General features: G+C 38.2%; 2 protein-coding genes across 4 annotated transcripts; one reads left to right on the forward strand and one right to left on the reverse strand.

Moving 5' to 3' along the window:
* Nucleotides 1-6: 6 nt before the first annotated feature.
* Arl6IP1 (ADP-ribosylation factor-like 6 interacting protein 1) lies at nucleotides 7-13,526 on the reverse strand. 3 transcript variants are annotated; one of them, XM_022837524.2, is made up of 6 exons: nucleotides 13,007-13,526; nucleotides 10,224-10,378; nucleotides 9,733-9,832; nucleotides 9,404-9,463; nucleotides 9,060-9,137; nucleotides 7-745 (listed from the first exon to the last, which is right to left on the reverse strand). In XM_022837524.2, the coding sequence occupies exons 1-6, from the start codon at nucleotides 13,034-13,036 to the stop codon at nucleotides 701-703; spliced, it is 468 nt and encodes a 155-aa protein (XP_022693259.1). In that variant the 5' UTR covers nucleotides 13,037-13,526; the 3' UTR covers nucleotides 7-700. The 3 variants fall into 3 exon arrangements, with proteins under 3 accessions (XP_022693259.1, XP_022693243.1, XP_022693251.1); XM_022837508.2 differs by lacking the exon at nucleotides 7-745 and adding an exon at nucleotides 4,339-8,532 and having other exon boundaries at nucleotides 13,007-13,485; XM_022837516.2 differs by lacking the exon at nucleotides 7-745 and adding an exon at nucleotides 4,339-8,532 and having other exon boundaries at nucleotides 10,224-10,357; nucleotides 13,007-13,482.
* Nucleotides 1,624-3,769, forward strand: LOC111262906 (gamma-aminobutyric acid receptor-associated protein; the record flags this gene model as incomplete). Its single annotated transcript, XM_022837537.2, is given in 2 exon segments — nucleotides 1,624-1,821; nucleotides 2,041-3,769. Coding segments are annotated over 2 exon segments (291 nt in total), but the record flags the coding sequence as incomplete, so codon positions are not given.
* Nucleotides 13,527-15,860: the final 2,334 nt, after the last annotated feature.

A 15,860-nucleotide genomic window follows, 5' to 3' on the forward strand; every position in this document is an offset into this window, starting at 1 on the left:
CTTCTTTGCTAGTTTTTTTATTCCTGTACGACTCTGCATGTGGGGCTGAGCTTTGCTTTTAGCATAATTGGTGCAGAAAAGTTGCATGTGACGGTTCGTGTGTTGATTATAAAGAGCTAACTGTAGAAAGAGCAGCAATGAAGCAAGCAGATGCCGCTGCTCCTGGTTGTGCTGGCCACATCTTTCTATTTGGCCGGCAGCTTTGCGCAGCAGTCATCGCATTATGGTCCCTTCCCTGCACTGCTGTGATGAATTTCTGGCTTGCGAGCCAGGCACTGACTGAGTATGCCACGACGATTGCTCTCAGCATTACTAGTCTCTACTGCGACTAGCAGAGGCAGCACCAGTAGCATATATATGAATACATTTGAATATCGCTTGCTAATGGTCTTCTGCTTTGCTATTTCTGCGATGGTTACCTAAATGACGAAAAGAACTGGCATTGAATCTAGATTAATCAATTCACTCGCAGTGACTTCAGTACCTTATTCGTTAGATAAATTCCGCCTAGACATTGACTACTATTTAGACCGAAAAAATGTATTCGTTGGCGGTCACCATTATTCGTAGACAGTAATGCGAACCGATGATCACACGGAATAGACTGTCGCGGTTTAATCAACTGACTGTCTCCATTCTGTTCTTCTATCGGCTCTTTTATCACGTCAAGTCGCTTCTACAATTGATAGCTGAGCCGATACTAGTATTGTACACATCTTGCCCAGGAAGTTATGGCCGAATTATCCTGTAACCATGAACAGATTTCATTCAGATTTCCGTTTAATTAAAGAGTTTCATGTAATTCAATTTAGTGGACCACGTGTCGTTAGTACTTGCGGGCGTTCGTTCTTTGAAAAATGTTACGTATTAGGTAATTTTTCGCGGTGTTCATTTCACGCTCTAGAGGTGGCCGGTTTCTTATGCTTGCGGAGAAGTGCATTTCAACTCCTGCCACACGAGAAACGTAGAAGTTCAACATCGCCGATACCGGTAAAGGTCTTCATTATGTTTCGTCATATTAGCAATTCTGATTGGTATATTATGGATTAACAAATGTTTGTAGGGGTACTAACGATTGCTCTGCGCCCCGCATCATCGTGATTTGAGAAGCTCAATGCTCACACCCTCTCCCAGTTGAACCAAATTGATCTTACAAATCAGGTCGTTTAGAGTAAATAATTTTTGTAACAAATGTACCATAGTTCATGAAATTACAGATCACAAGATCTCTTAACCTTTAGCGAAGTGAAATAGTGTATTATGCGCGAAAGATGTACGGGTGGTTTCATAAGCGTAGTACACCTGCGTTCCACCAGTTAGTATGTGATATATGCAACACAAGGTTTCTTTGCATGTGACATTTCCCTCACCGTTTGTGTCAAGGTGTTAATCCATTGAATAATATTCCTGATGATGATATCTATCATCTGTACAGCTCATGAACGCATGAACACGTGGGCATGCTAAACAATCATTTTCATTTAGAGTAATCTTTGTTATTTATGCATTAGTGGAGCAATTGTAGTGAACGAGGGAAGCATACATGAAAAAGGTAGACCAATTTGATGTGCAAATATTTGTGTTCTTCGTAGCAACTAACACATAAGCATGTTTCCGTTATAGGTGATCGTAGAAAAAGCTCCTAAGAGTCGTATCAGTAACCTAGACAAGAAGAAGTACCTCGTCCCGTCTGACCTTTGCGTAGGACAGTTCTACCTACTTATCCGCAAACGTATCCAGTTACGAGCGGAGGACGCACTGTTCTTCTTCGTTAACAATACCATTGCTCCGACCTCGACAACAATGGGTGCGCTCTATCAGGTTCGTTCAGATCGTTTCTTTCTTTAGCATATAACTTCTGAGTGTGATAATCACATGCATTTTCTACTTTCTTTTTGTATGGATTGGTAATATTGATTGCTATCAGAACAGCGTATATCTTATTCGTTCTGTACGTTGATCTCCTAATCTCTTATATTTAGATGTATACTTCGTCGCGTTCTTAAGTCTTTTTGTACCTTTTGATCTTTTTTATTTTAGGAACATCATGAAGAAGATTTCTTCCTTTACATTGCGTTCTCTGATGAAAACATGTACGGCGCAGATGTTGAATCAGGATTTGAAAGACTTTGAAACTGTAAAGCAGAAGTTTTGGCGCTGGGCTTTGCAAGGGGTTTGGGTCGGTGGGGGAATACGCAGGCTAATATCATTGCTGTGCATACAACACCAGATAATGCAGTGCGATTTAGTCGTTTTCCCCTTACTTCGTGATTTCGTCATTTTTATCAGCGTGTAACTCTCTATTATTATTATTATCCTCAACCATACTGATGGCATAAGCAAATGTGTGTAAAAAAACGAGTCCGAATGTGGTTCATTCGCACAAGTTCAGTCCTGATTATTGGTTGAAATGTCCACATATACTTTGAATTAGATAACTAAAATGGGCCACTAGAAGGTGCAGCAACTCATTTAAGACGCGTTGCCTCGGATCGTTTATTATGGATTCCGCGCGGTCGAAAGGCTGAATAAGAACATGAACACCACGAAAACGAATAAGTAGTATGTTGAATGAGCGAGTGCAGATTACCGTGAAAAATCTTGTGTGAACGTGAGTGAGAGAGCACAGGGAGAGCGAGTGGCCAAAAATTTACAAACAAAAGCTATGGAATTATAAAACGGAGCTCTTTAACGAGCTGACGAATAGATCGCAAAAAATATGAGAATACTAAGCAACTCTCCTTAACAGCAATTATAATAGTCAATAGCGCCGACACAGGAAGCGATAATGAAATATGTAAAAAAACTGAATAGCTGTGACACACTCCCCTACACAAACATGTGCCGATACGATAACACATACAGCTAACAATAACAGCTAAAAAAAAAACGTGTTATTATTTTGGCTGGGTGACTACGAATTACTGAAAAAGCTGAAAGGAAGAATGAAGGCAGCATTGTTGTTGTTGTCGATGAAGGCTTTGTGCAGTATCTGTCGTAAATACTATTTATGCATACCTACCTTATTATAAAGAACCATCATAAAGATAATGAACAGGCTGGGAGCCGCTCGTGTCAGTTTTACCGTAAGACATCTGCCCGCTTCGAGCTATGAGCTCATGGGCTTGACTAATAAATAAAGTTGACACTTATATACGGATGGTGAAATCGTCATCACCCAATACCACACTTTATCACCGTCATAAGCAAGCATTGTACTATTTTCAATTAGGAGAAAAAATAATTCGACGAGTCGTCAGTAACGAAATTGCCCTAGTGAGTCGATGTTGGTGTAGTATTCTGTTACCCGTCCTCTTAAAAAATGAGCAGTTACATAAAAATTGTATGGCTAGTCACCAGACATGGCTATCCTGAAACAGAAGCGGTGTTCTAATAAATAGCTATGAAAATAAGTTACGTGGTTGCGTTTTATTAGTAACAACGCGTTTCTCTAATAATATGAGAGCAATACGATCTTCATGATATCTCCTCTTAGCCTGTTTAAAAACTCAAGATGGAGACTTCTCACACGTATAGAAAACAGACAAACATACACCCACGCATACATGAGAGCAATATACATTGGTACATTGACTTCGCATTAACACATGAGATGTATACGCATCTCTATATGTAAAATGTTGAAAAAAATGACAAAAGCATTGAAAAAGTAATGCAAACCTTCATGTATGTATAAACTGGAGAATGCTAATGCTGGTACTTCTACGTAAATGAAACCGCTGTCGAAGTAAATGAAAATCACTAAAAATATGCGTTTTTACTTTAAAATGGCAAATGCTTAATAGATAGATTGTGAGCGTTGTATTGCATATTGTAGATGCCGGCGTCCCGTTTCACTGATGTGAACTATCTTACTGAAGATATAGTTGGTCAACAGAAGTGTGCATTTTCATCTAATTCGTATCTAAATAAGAATAATCACTAATTAATATAAACACAATAACCTGCAATTACGATCGATTGATTATGTCAAATAATTAATCCAAAACGACGTTATATTAAAACAGTAGTAGCAAATTTTCATTGAGGTGCGTATCAAATATTGGGACATTATTTAACATGCATGATACAATAGCATGCGCTAGACTGATAATAATTACTGTTTGGTACATAATTTGGGGGTTCAGCCTCCGCCATTTATACGAAACCTAAAATATAACCCTTCATAATTTCAAATTGTCAGGTAGACCGGTAGAACCATCTGACCATCCCGGTGTGGAGAACATCTTTTTTAAATTTTTTGAATCAAAGAGTTTTTACTTTTTGTACTATTTTTCTTCGCATACCAACTACCCATAAATGAAGAAAACCGACAAATAATAAAATTATCTGCATGTTTTTCTTTTTATTAGTTAAAATCATCTAATAACGAAATCAGACTATTTCAGGTTATTCAAAGAAATAGGTCATTCAGTCCTGTATATTATATCTATTATAATAATTATAATAACAATAAGATATAAGTAGATACATATTGCCATGAGAGCTAAGCTATGCGCTTAGCAGAAGAATCTAATGTCTTCAACGGAAGGATTGATTTAATTCTGATCCTGTTTACGGTATGATGTAGGTATGCCTATAACGTTCTTCCTACAATAATAGGTTTGATACCCTAAGTCGCTGCCACTAAGCGCGAGTCTTTGGTTGAAATTATAAACAAATTAAAGAGTTGTAGCAGTAACAATAAGAATATCAATAACACTCAACCTTTTTTTTCGTCCAAGACTCCCTTTCGTTCCATTTTTTTCCATTTATTACGGCGTGAGTATCATTTTCTAAAAATATTTTTTTCGGCCAGTTTCCTTAATAGAACACAGACAGAGATACACACCACGGCCAGTTGTCACATTACGAAGTCAGTTGACTACTGAACGCTTAAATTAACTCGCTTCTAATGCAAGTTCTTTGAAAAAAGGATAGGTATCCTGTGCCACACGTTAATCGTACGAATGTAGGGAAGGGGGCAACCTAAAATGTTTTTAGAAATATAAGCTTGTGAGAAGTTCGCATTTCTTTAAAATTTTGTAGGAGGGTTAGTAGTGAACCCAATTATTTATTTTTTTAACCTTTCTCTTAGGCGTTATCTGTCCGCCTAAAGAACAGTCAAATAATGTATGGAAGTCTGTGTTTTTTAAAAAATCCTGACATGTATGGATGCATGGATCGATCAGACGATTGATATACAGCAATTGCGCAATTATTGGTGATAACACTTATTCCGGTGACTGATTGATCCAGATTGGAACTTGAAAAAAGGATATACTTATTCGATAATGAATGACTGTAGTTATATGCGCACAGAATTGACAACGCGATAATCAAAGCGGAACATGATGCATTAACAACCAAATAAAAAGAAAATGTAACATTTTGGATGGGGTTTTGAGGGCAGGGCATGAAAAAAAGCAAATATATGTAACAACAAAAAAAAAGAAAATATGCTTATATATGGAATGTAAACATTTTCGAGATACACGGTCGGGTGCGCTCCCTGACTGCTAATTTTATTCAATTTGTCATAAAGCGCCTTTAATAACAAGTTGCGCTATCATGAAACAAACCAAAAACACGGGACAAAGGCCAAAACGCTAAATAATTTTAATGGAATGTTATGTTTGATAATACTAACAAATGATTGTTCTTTGAAAAAGCGAACAGGTAATTTTGGCTTATCAGATTTTGATGAATTTAAACTGCTGCCTTTTTCTTTTAACTAAAATGTGCATCCTGCTGCGCTAAATGATCTTGTCGACTCCTATATATATATATATATATATATATATATATATATATATATGTATGTATAAACACCCATGTAAGTATTCGTATTTTAGATATTGCTTGTTGTTTTTGCTGCTGCTGTTGTAGCTGCTTGCGCTTTCTAGTTCAAAAATGTTTTGCTTTGCTTCCGTCAAATGAAGAGACACAGCCGTTCGGACGGTAGCAACATGTATTACGAATACTCATGCAGTAGTCAAGATTTAGAACAACTGAGGTGTCTCTATAAAATTTACATAATAATTATAAAAGAGAATTATCGTCGTCACCCGGACTATTAAGCTGCGTATATTTTTGGATCCTCTGTTTGTTTTATATTTGAGAAGTATCGATTCCTCATAATTAATTATTTCCCTTTCTCTGGGTATTATGATGAGTCACTTTAGGTTTTGCCCACCTCCTCAGTTTCTGAATTTCGTAATATGGGTCGCTCTGTCGTAACGTACGTGGACATTTTTCGAAGATTATGTCATTAATATTTAACCGCTCATCGCTCTCTTCCTTTAACTAAAGCAACACACCTCGAGCACCGACACAGACAGCGTCTCATATCAATCAAGCACACACATCTAGTATAGACTGGACAACTTTTGGCAATTGTCTTTTTCAGCATCATAAATTTTTGAGCATCAATCAACGACGCTAACGGCTCTGCTGGCAATTTACGTCATCAACCCAGTGAGCATAAAAGTCATTATCCTCACCACCATCACCATTATTTTGCAGCTTTGGTGCAATATTTAGCAATCAGCAGCCAAAACCTCTTGAACTAAATCATCAATAATTTTGCGAGGCGAAACGTACGTTTACACCGATTTCCCTTTTCGACGAGTTGTGGATAAAGAATGCCATTGCAACTACATCTGTCTATTGTTTTTTTATGCATTATTATTAGAGTATAACAGGGATTTTAAGCGCAAAGTGCTTCCAGCGAATAAAATCCGTCCCTAAACTTTGAGTCTCCGAATTTGAAACTGCCAGTTTACTTCATAAGGAAATAGTCAATAACTCGCGTAGGATTTGTATATTGTTAACAAGCGATTATTCTGCCCTGGACTTTTTTTTATCTGAGCTCATATCTGCGTATGTTGAGATGTAATATTGCCTAGCATGCGCATATAAAAGTAAAACATTACTATTGTTGTGTACGATATTTTCAGTTGTAGCGTAATTCTGCTCCAGTGTTGTAAAAGGTCTCTCAACCAGAAGAATAGGGTCAATTCGAGCTAGTAAGAGCGTAATAAGCAAGCATTAGCCGTGATGTTCGTAATAACATGGATGGATTAGTCTCAGTGCAGACAACACAAGAGAATTATTCTATGATTCTACTCAAAGTTCCTAACAATGTCGGATAAGAGAAACTATGCATAATAATTATTGTGATGATAACAATGATGATGATAGTAATAAAAATATTAGCATGCTCAATATTTAAAAAGATCCGAATATTTCTTTCAGCCGTACTACTGCTGCTGCTGCTGCTGATGCTATCTATGGTCTAATTAATTCATAGAGATAATCAAATTTGTCCTCAGTGCTCGTAGTTTTGTATTTAGTTGGCTGTCCTTATTTCCGTGTCGATATTCAAGCTCAGGGAGGTCAATTTTTTCGTATCGCTTTTGCTAATCTAGGGACACGTCGTGATGTGTATATTAAGGCGTATAGTTGACAACGCCGCTTTTTATCATATTGCCGTATTGCCCGCGGTTTATTTGTAGTCCTATCCATCTAGTCTGATGTTAACTATGGTATAGATATTATATTGCTTGTCTTTCACCAGACGATATCCATCCCATCTGTGGTGACTCTTCCTTATATCATCAGCTTTCCTCATGACGTCTCAAGTTTTTACCTTTTATCTTTCTCCTTGATAAGTCTCTTCGCCTACAGTCTGGTATAAACCTATTATGTCCAAAAAGTGTAAATATCGTGAAATAGGCGCAGATAGAGTACATGTATTATATGTGTCAATATTTATGTGTATGTCTTACATCAATATAACTATCACCGCCATCTTCGAATATAGTAGATTTCTATATTATTAGTAGCAGTAACAATGACTTCCCCACCTGGTGTGCGTATTCAGCCTCACAGCAGTTTTATTCTTTCTTTGCATGTTTTTTGTATCCTGTGTAGTTTTAACCTAATATCGGATAAGCCAACAGACAAGTCAATCATATTGTACTATGTATAATTCTGATTACTTTCAAATATTAGAGCCCACAATGATAAAAATGTCTGGGTCATTTTCTTCGCTTCTTCTAAGAGTCCAGTAGAGGAAATAATGATTCAGTGCAACGCATAATGCTGACGTTGTCACAAGGTTGAATTTTGTTTATGCTTTTATACCCGCTGTTCACCTACAAAGTTGACTAACATTTTCTATATCAGAGAAGCATATCAGATGGCATCGACCAAGCTTTCCGCTAGTTCCTTAGGAAAGGAAAATAGGGGATAGTTTCAGCAGCAGCGCAGATGTAAATTTGGGCATAATGAACATCGACCGTTCTCAAACATCGAATACATAAGGGACGCATACGTAGTTTCACGAGTGCTTTAATGCAGTTTGGCCTTAGTCATGACAAATTGGATAGCTTTATCAAGTACGCCGTTCTGTTTGAGGCCAGGCGCAAGTAAAGCAAATAGGGTAAGGACCCATGCAGCGAAGAATCCATTCAGGACAGATCCCAGCCATGATAGAAAGAATAGTACTCCTAAAGAGCAAACCAAAAACTGAAACGAGAGTACATAAACAGACAATAAAAGGTCAATCACCGTTAGTCACTTTCCACAATGCGGTTAGCAATCAGGGTGCCAGTTACAAACGCTAATTATAAGCTAGATACAGTTCAAGTAAGTCTATTTATACGTACTTCATATTTGGAGTGAAAAACTTCAGTTGCTTCAAAATAGATCTGCTAGGTTACTAGAGGTGTGGCCGCAGTAAATCGATCCTACATTCATTGCTACACTGAAACTTCGGTCTTAATAAAGGAAACCAGATAATGCCAACTCAACTAGCGCCGACTTTATAGGTGGTTTTGAAATAATACTGACTAAGCAGTTCTCAAAAACTAAAACCTTCCATAACTCTCGTGTTAGTTAGATAGAAAACGTCTATAATTAATTCCTGTTAGAGTTGTTACTTAAAAGGAAATAATTTAGATAGATACTCGTTGGTTTTATATGAAAATAAGTATTCTTAAGACCCATTTTTCGTATTCAACCAATGTACAAAAAAATTGGCCAACACTACTTACTATTCTGGGGGAGTTCTCCCTTGACTGACAAATCTGGTAGCCCACGTTGGTAAGGTCACGAAGTCCCTTTGCAATGGTCTAAAACGAGAAATCAGGTAAACTTGAAATGTTATTGAATTTGACGTCACTCTACTTTTTTTCTGGTAATCCTGAACTTTTTTTTTAATCGGTACTACGTAATGATTATGTAATTCAAGAATCTAATAAATAAATAATAGAGGTATATTAAAAGTAGGTAAATAACCTCCGTTAGCCTGATGAATAAGTCACTAGGTTCACACAAAAACAGAATATCGTGGAGATACCTGTTGAATAATCCTTGTTCATTTAATAAATAAACTTACGTCGCAGATTTCTTCAAACTGGTTTTCCTGTGCAGCACCCCACTTCGCAGGGTCAAACACCTATCAAAATATAAGTCGATTATAGTAATTTTTTGACTACTGATTCAACTCATAAACGAATGAGTGCCGTTACCTGCATAATGATAGCACTACTTCAAGAAAGGTATACTAAGTGCAAAAATCAAAAATACACTTGACATTTTTTCTTTTGTATATTACCACGAAACTCTTATTTAATAACATAAAAAATTTATATTTTGTAATATCATTCAAACACGTTTAGTTCGTAAACATAACTTAACTGAATCGTTTCTTACAAAAGACCATACCTTCGGTGCAATGAATGGTACAACAACGTCCGAAATAAGCACGAATGCAACGAGAAGTGGGAACAGTGTCAGATTCGACATATCCATACAGTAGAGAATCCTGCAAAAGCAGAAATCGCACGAATCATCACTAGGTATATAATATTTATTATGGTGTAAATGCACAGAATGAGCACACAAAAACAGCATGGCTGTTTTTTTCTGTTTATTAAAATCCTTTTATTTCATTTGTATCAGTCCAGATCTTTATTAATGCTTTAAGCAGCGTCTTATTCGGCTCATCTAGAGGTACAACACCACTTTTTACCACGAACCCGATGAATACTGCCAGCTCTGTGTCGCCATGTTGCTATTGGTGCGGCTATGGTACATCACCGAACGTATTAACGTCATCAGTCGTATTGCAGGACAGTTTCATGCGTGTAATAGCCAGTACGATGAGTACCTTAATGTCATCAATGTGAAAGTAGGTTTTGTATAGTTTAACTCACAGATAGAGCAGAGTGGTTACGCCCGTAATGATCGCAGGGAAGAGTGGCTTTTCCCAGGTGAGCAGCCTTTGCACCAGTAAAGCGATTTCACGCCAGGGTTCGAGGCGCTTCTTGAGGGCTGCCGCCCCCGAATCCTGCAAAGGGGAAATGATTTCCTGTGAGACTTTAGGAGCGTCCTTAAAACATAAAAGAGTACAAACATTATAGCACACAAAGTAAGGTGCAACTTAAATTATAACAAACAAGCCAAAATGCAAACACGATAACCAGAAAACGAAGAACGAATAAAACGAATAATAACCCACCAACGACCTAAGATTCGGTGTTTACTTTGCTTTTGCTACCAATTTTTTAAGTTCAAATGTATATACCAAAGTGTTATGAAGTAGCCATCGATTATGACTATGTGTATAGTGTTTGACGTGTTTCCCGACAATTTGTCAGTTGGCTCATATCGGATACTCATATGACGGGCAAATAAATCAAAAAGCCATGCGGGTATAGACATAGTAAAATCAATCGCCGCCTCTGTTCTCAAAAATGCATTTGCATTATTAATTAGTTAATTGCATTGATAACTGTCATTTAGGTATGCTTGGCTTCTCTATGCTACTCATGCCCATCAACGCTTCTTTAAAGCCTTAATTTGCATGAATATGCAATGCACACGTAAATTTACTGGTTCATCCTAGTTTTTTGTGTAACGGACGTACACATATAAGTTTAAACTTCCATAAACTAGTGAGTAAAAACAGTACTGGCTACACATTATTATTATTTCGAATTATTTACTTCGATTATTACTTCGAAAATATAAATGTTTTGCATTGAAGCAAATGGCAGGACGAACGAAATTCGAATATTATGTTCCTTTTATTTAATCATACTTATTTACTATATGTCATTAACGGGGTTTGTACCAGCAGTCCGTGGCGTCAGAGGCTCAGCCATTCAAATATTATGCATGTATTGATAGAGCTATTTCATATGTCTATAGCAAAAAAACGAACTACATAGGCTCTTGATATCCGATGAGGAAATGCATGACTAAACAGAAATTCTTTTCCCTTCGGCCAATCTTTTATATCCGTTGTAGCGGATAAATGATTCGGTGTCCGGCCGTAATAAGCAGCAGAAGACAGACAAAGCAACGTCCCACTAATAAACATAAATTCAAGGCTCTACCCCTCCTCCTCCTCCTTTCTTCTATCATCATCATGGCTGCTACCGAAGCGCCCAACTAGTCTGTGATAATAACCATTTCTCTGTCAAAACGGACGTAGCATTCTTTTCCTTTTCTTTTTACTATTGGTACAAGAAATCTCGCTTACGAACGGAAACGTCTGTTTGAGTAATATCCGTCAGGTTTCGCAGGCAGCTAAGGCGATGTGGCTGGTTAATCGTGGTGACCGCGTATTATATCTATCGTTGATCGTCCCCAACATCGCTCGCACCATTAACCAATATAGAGACACGCTGCATACAAGTAGAAACGATAAATATTAACAACGTCCAAAATCCTGTTTTCGTAATCAACTCCTCCATTGTCTTCTCTAAATAGTTACTGCTTTTTAAGGCAGTTGTTATACGTCTAATGTTAAATATTCAAACGCACCTTAATTGGCTTAGCTATGGTATTGGAAAGGGAAAAACTGGTAAATCAATGACCATTTCCGTCATTAAAACATTAGGATATGTAAAAGTTCAGCTTTGAGAATTCGAGAAAACATGGATAAACCAAGCATTAAAAAAGTTATTAATAAGGCAGAAACCTTTTGATATTTCAATTCGACATTGAAGATATAAACTAGTCAGGTACTAAAACGTATCTGAATACTATTATTCTACATATGAATTTTGATAAACTGAGAACTGATAGAAAAGAACGGAGTCTTAGAGAACACATACCTGAAGCTGAATAAAAAAGCTTACTACTTATTTTTGCCCACTGCTGGACATATAACGACTGGTAAGGACTTCGACTCTTGCAACACACTTGCACGTCGTTATACAAAAGTTTTCTAAGTCTGATTTGCTTTTACCCTATATGACTCCTTTTCCCCATACGATAACAGCATATTGAAAGTAGCCACCCTTGCTGTTGTATTTCGCGCATTGTTTTAATTGACCCTAGAACGGGTTTTGTATGTACGCTCCCACAGTGTGCTACCTTACAGCATATGAAACAACACGACGTTCAATGCCCCTATCGATTCCGGACCATAGTGCCTCTCTAATAAGCTATTTTCCACCTAACATAGTGCTAATGCTCAAATAAGCGCGCACCAGGGGTGTAGTAGCGCTTCCGTAGGGCGCGGTCCACGCTCAGCAACTGCGCACATCAAGCTCTTATAGGCACTGTCTTTAGCAGCAGGACGACAAGTCCCACCAATCCTGACTTAGTTACACTTCTTCTTTTACCGATGGGATTGAAGCGCGAACGCACAGTTTGTCCTTTGAAGGAGGGCCACCTTGGGTGTTCACATCCTGACACCCCTATTATTTATATTTGAAGAAGGACAAGTATTTTCAACGATACAAATTGGTTGGTGCATCCGCGCAATGAGCAATTACTGCACTGAATGAGTCGGCAGAAAGTTGGCCCAATTCTATGTAATGCGCGAGGGTACTAGTGCTTGCAGAAGTTATTCCCAATCAAACTGGCGGGCAGAAACTGGTCGCTGCTGTCTATCAAATACGCGTTGAGCCTCTGAATACTGAGCTTACGACCTATCCAAGGGAACCCATCACTATTTCTTAACTATGTCAAGGCAAACACTTACGAATCCGTTTCCACTGCCGTCGCCCTCCATGTTCTTCGTTCGACAATTGTATAGATGCGCACGAAGTCAAAATTATGGTGAAAATTTCCTTCGTCTGTCCGCCTCACAACACAGCTAGTAGTGCAATACGAACCAAAACGGTCAAATGTCTTTTGCTTATGCGAAAAACGAATTACTCGCTGGTCCACGTCGCACTTCGTTGTTCACGTAACTGCAGACGTCAATCACTACATTCAACACACTATTGACTTATAACTTGGAGTCGCAGTGACGACGCAAACAAAACCCGAAAAACTGCCACCGCTTCCACTTCTTTAAGCAGTCAGCTGCAGTCAGCAAAAGGACAAACAACCAGAAGGAGACAACAACGACGATGAGGACGACAGTACTGCCTCTAGCGGCTGTCACGGCCGCCTCCGTTGCTACCTCCTATTCAGAGTGACGCACGGCACTTACACTAGATAGCAGTGCAAAGAGTATACGTGCCAGGCAGCCATTTCAGCCAGTGCCGTCCGCTGTTCCACCACAGCAGCAGCCACACAGCCACCCCTCACCCTCTGCCTGAACGATCAAACAGCCACTGCCATCGTCATTAGTTAGCCGCTGTCGCCGCCATCGCCTCACTCGCGAACTCCGGCCTGTGCCACGCTCTCGTGCGTTACTATCGCCGCTTCCTTATTGACTGAGACTCTCTCGCTCATCTGGACATAAGAGCCTAGTGAGCCTTTCGCAGCACAGGCTCAACAACAACCGCGCGGTAACGGCAGTCGCAGTGAACTGAGTCAGAATGGTTTCGGTCTGGCGCATTTCGAGCATAAAGGGTCGTCGAATGAGGAAGTTTTTCGTAGCATAGCACAGTTAGGTAGAAAAAAACTCCCATTAACGAGCAGAGAGATTTTTAATGGTGAAAGCTTGTAATTTATAAGTAAGTCATGTTCGTTTACAGGGTACGTAATAATGGCGGCGACAGTAAAATAATGCGACAAAAAGCGAACAGCTAGACCGTTTAGCTACAAGGTCTTCGCTTAGTGCGACATATGCTATACAGAATCATAAATATTGGAGTTGTCAGTAATTTTGCTTCGAGCAAACGGTAAACTTCTATAGTAGAGATCAATTTTAGGTCAATTTCGGTATACAGCGACGGCACCATGAATATCGCCACTTTCTGGCGTTCGCACACAAATCTACAAAAAAACACACAGGCAATCCAGGGATATGATGTTTCTTCGTTGTCCAAGCGATTCATTCGGTCATGAAGTCCAGGTTACGGAAGACTAAAACCGGGCTGATAGTTCGGCTGTAAAATGGTAACTAATGAATTTGAAAAACACAGACATTATGAAAAAGCCAACCTTTGCGAAGTCAGCTGCGCATCGATTTAATAACCATCTTTGGATTGAATTTCGGTCACATTGATTGCATTAAGACGGATTATGCAGTCGAGGTAAGGCTCCGACTAAAAACAGCGATCATCATCACCGATTCTTATAACACTTTGCGGTAAGAAGCAACTAGATCTTAGTCGTTGTAAAGAATTTGGCGTGCATTTACTTTATCAAAAATTAATATAATAACTAAAAATACTACCAAGAGCTAAAAAGAATAAGGCATTTTTCACACCCCATGAAAATATAGATCATGTAAACCTGAATTGAAACGATCTAAATACCAAATAGTTCTAAAAAGGTGAAATTTGTGTGCGTACATGCTTATTTCGCGCGTAAGCTAGAGAGGTAAATAAAAGAAAAAAAAAGAAGTAATCTAAAAAAAATGGAGAGAGCTAATACTTTGATTTTTCATTGCGCACTTGCGTGAAATGAAAATTTATTAAACATCAATAAAACAATTATATTCGTTGCTTCAATTTCAGAACTTCTTATCTCATGTCGGTCGGCCATTTGTTAGTGGGTTAGAACGATCGATCAAAGCAGGTTGTGATTAATAAGTAGACCATGGTGTCGGGCAATATTATAGAATAATACGCCTTGTAACATGGTTAAAAGGTATTTCACTGACAGTGACATAAAAGAAGTTTCGAATACACCAAAAGTTGGATAATTGCTGACAACACTGACAATGCATGGATCTTTTTACTCGGCATCTGGCACTAATGATTCTACAACTTTGTCATGGGGTACGAGGTGAGATTTCAAAATATCATATTTTTAAACACAAATCCCATTTCAAATCTACGTCAGTTAGTGTTCAGGCAAAAACATGAAGGCATCAACCATTATTGAGAATATTTATTGCAAACGCGGTTTAGGTTTTATAACCAATTAAAGTTAAAGGAGTGACCGCCTGAATTGATTCAGACAAACACAGAAATACACAGCGAACTTCATTCAAGCTAATTAAAAGGGTTAGGAAAAGAAAGTCTGCGTTAGTGCTAATATTATTTTGATACAGGTCGGAATCAAAACTTATCAATGAATTTATTATTCTTGTTTTCCTTTCGTTTTTACAAATCTTTACTCATACGGCCTGCGTCGTTTAAACGATATTTTACTTCTATCTTTAAGCCTTGTCTTCTCTTCGGAACACGTTCTATCTTGGTATCTGCAGTATTTGCGGAGAAGTTTGAATTAGTGGAGTGATCTTGATAGGAAACAAACGGTCACGCGAGTTTCTCCACTCGGGCGAAGCAGAAGGCTTGGTTGCATCAAGTATTTCATTACTTTTCTTTCTACTTGAATATGGTTTCTGAGTGTTGTATTTAATATACAGAGCATTATCGCTTTTGTGAATTATTCATGTATATTTAAGTTTATAGTTGTTACCAAAAAATGAGTTGTCCGATTTGATGTATTTATAAATTCAAAATAAAAAGGTGGTCGTTTGATAAGTTCAA

Source organism: Varroa jacobsoni, unplaced genomic scaffold (assembly GCF_002532875.2).
Source record: "Varroa jacobsoni isolate VJ856 unplaced genomic scaffold, vjacob_1.0 scaffold_74, whole genome shotgun sequence".
Classification (NCBI taxonomy): domain Eukaryota; kingdom Metazoa; phylum Arthropoda; class Arachnida; order Mesostigmata; family Varroidae; genus Varroa; species Varroa jacobsoni.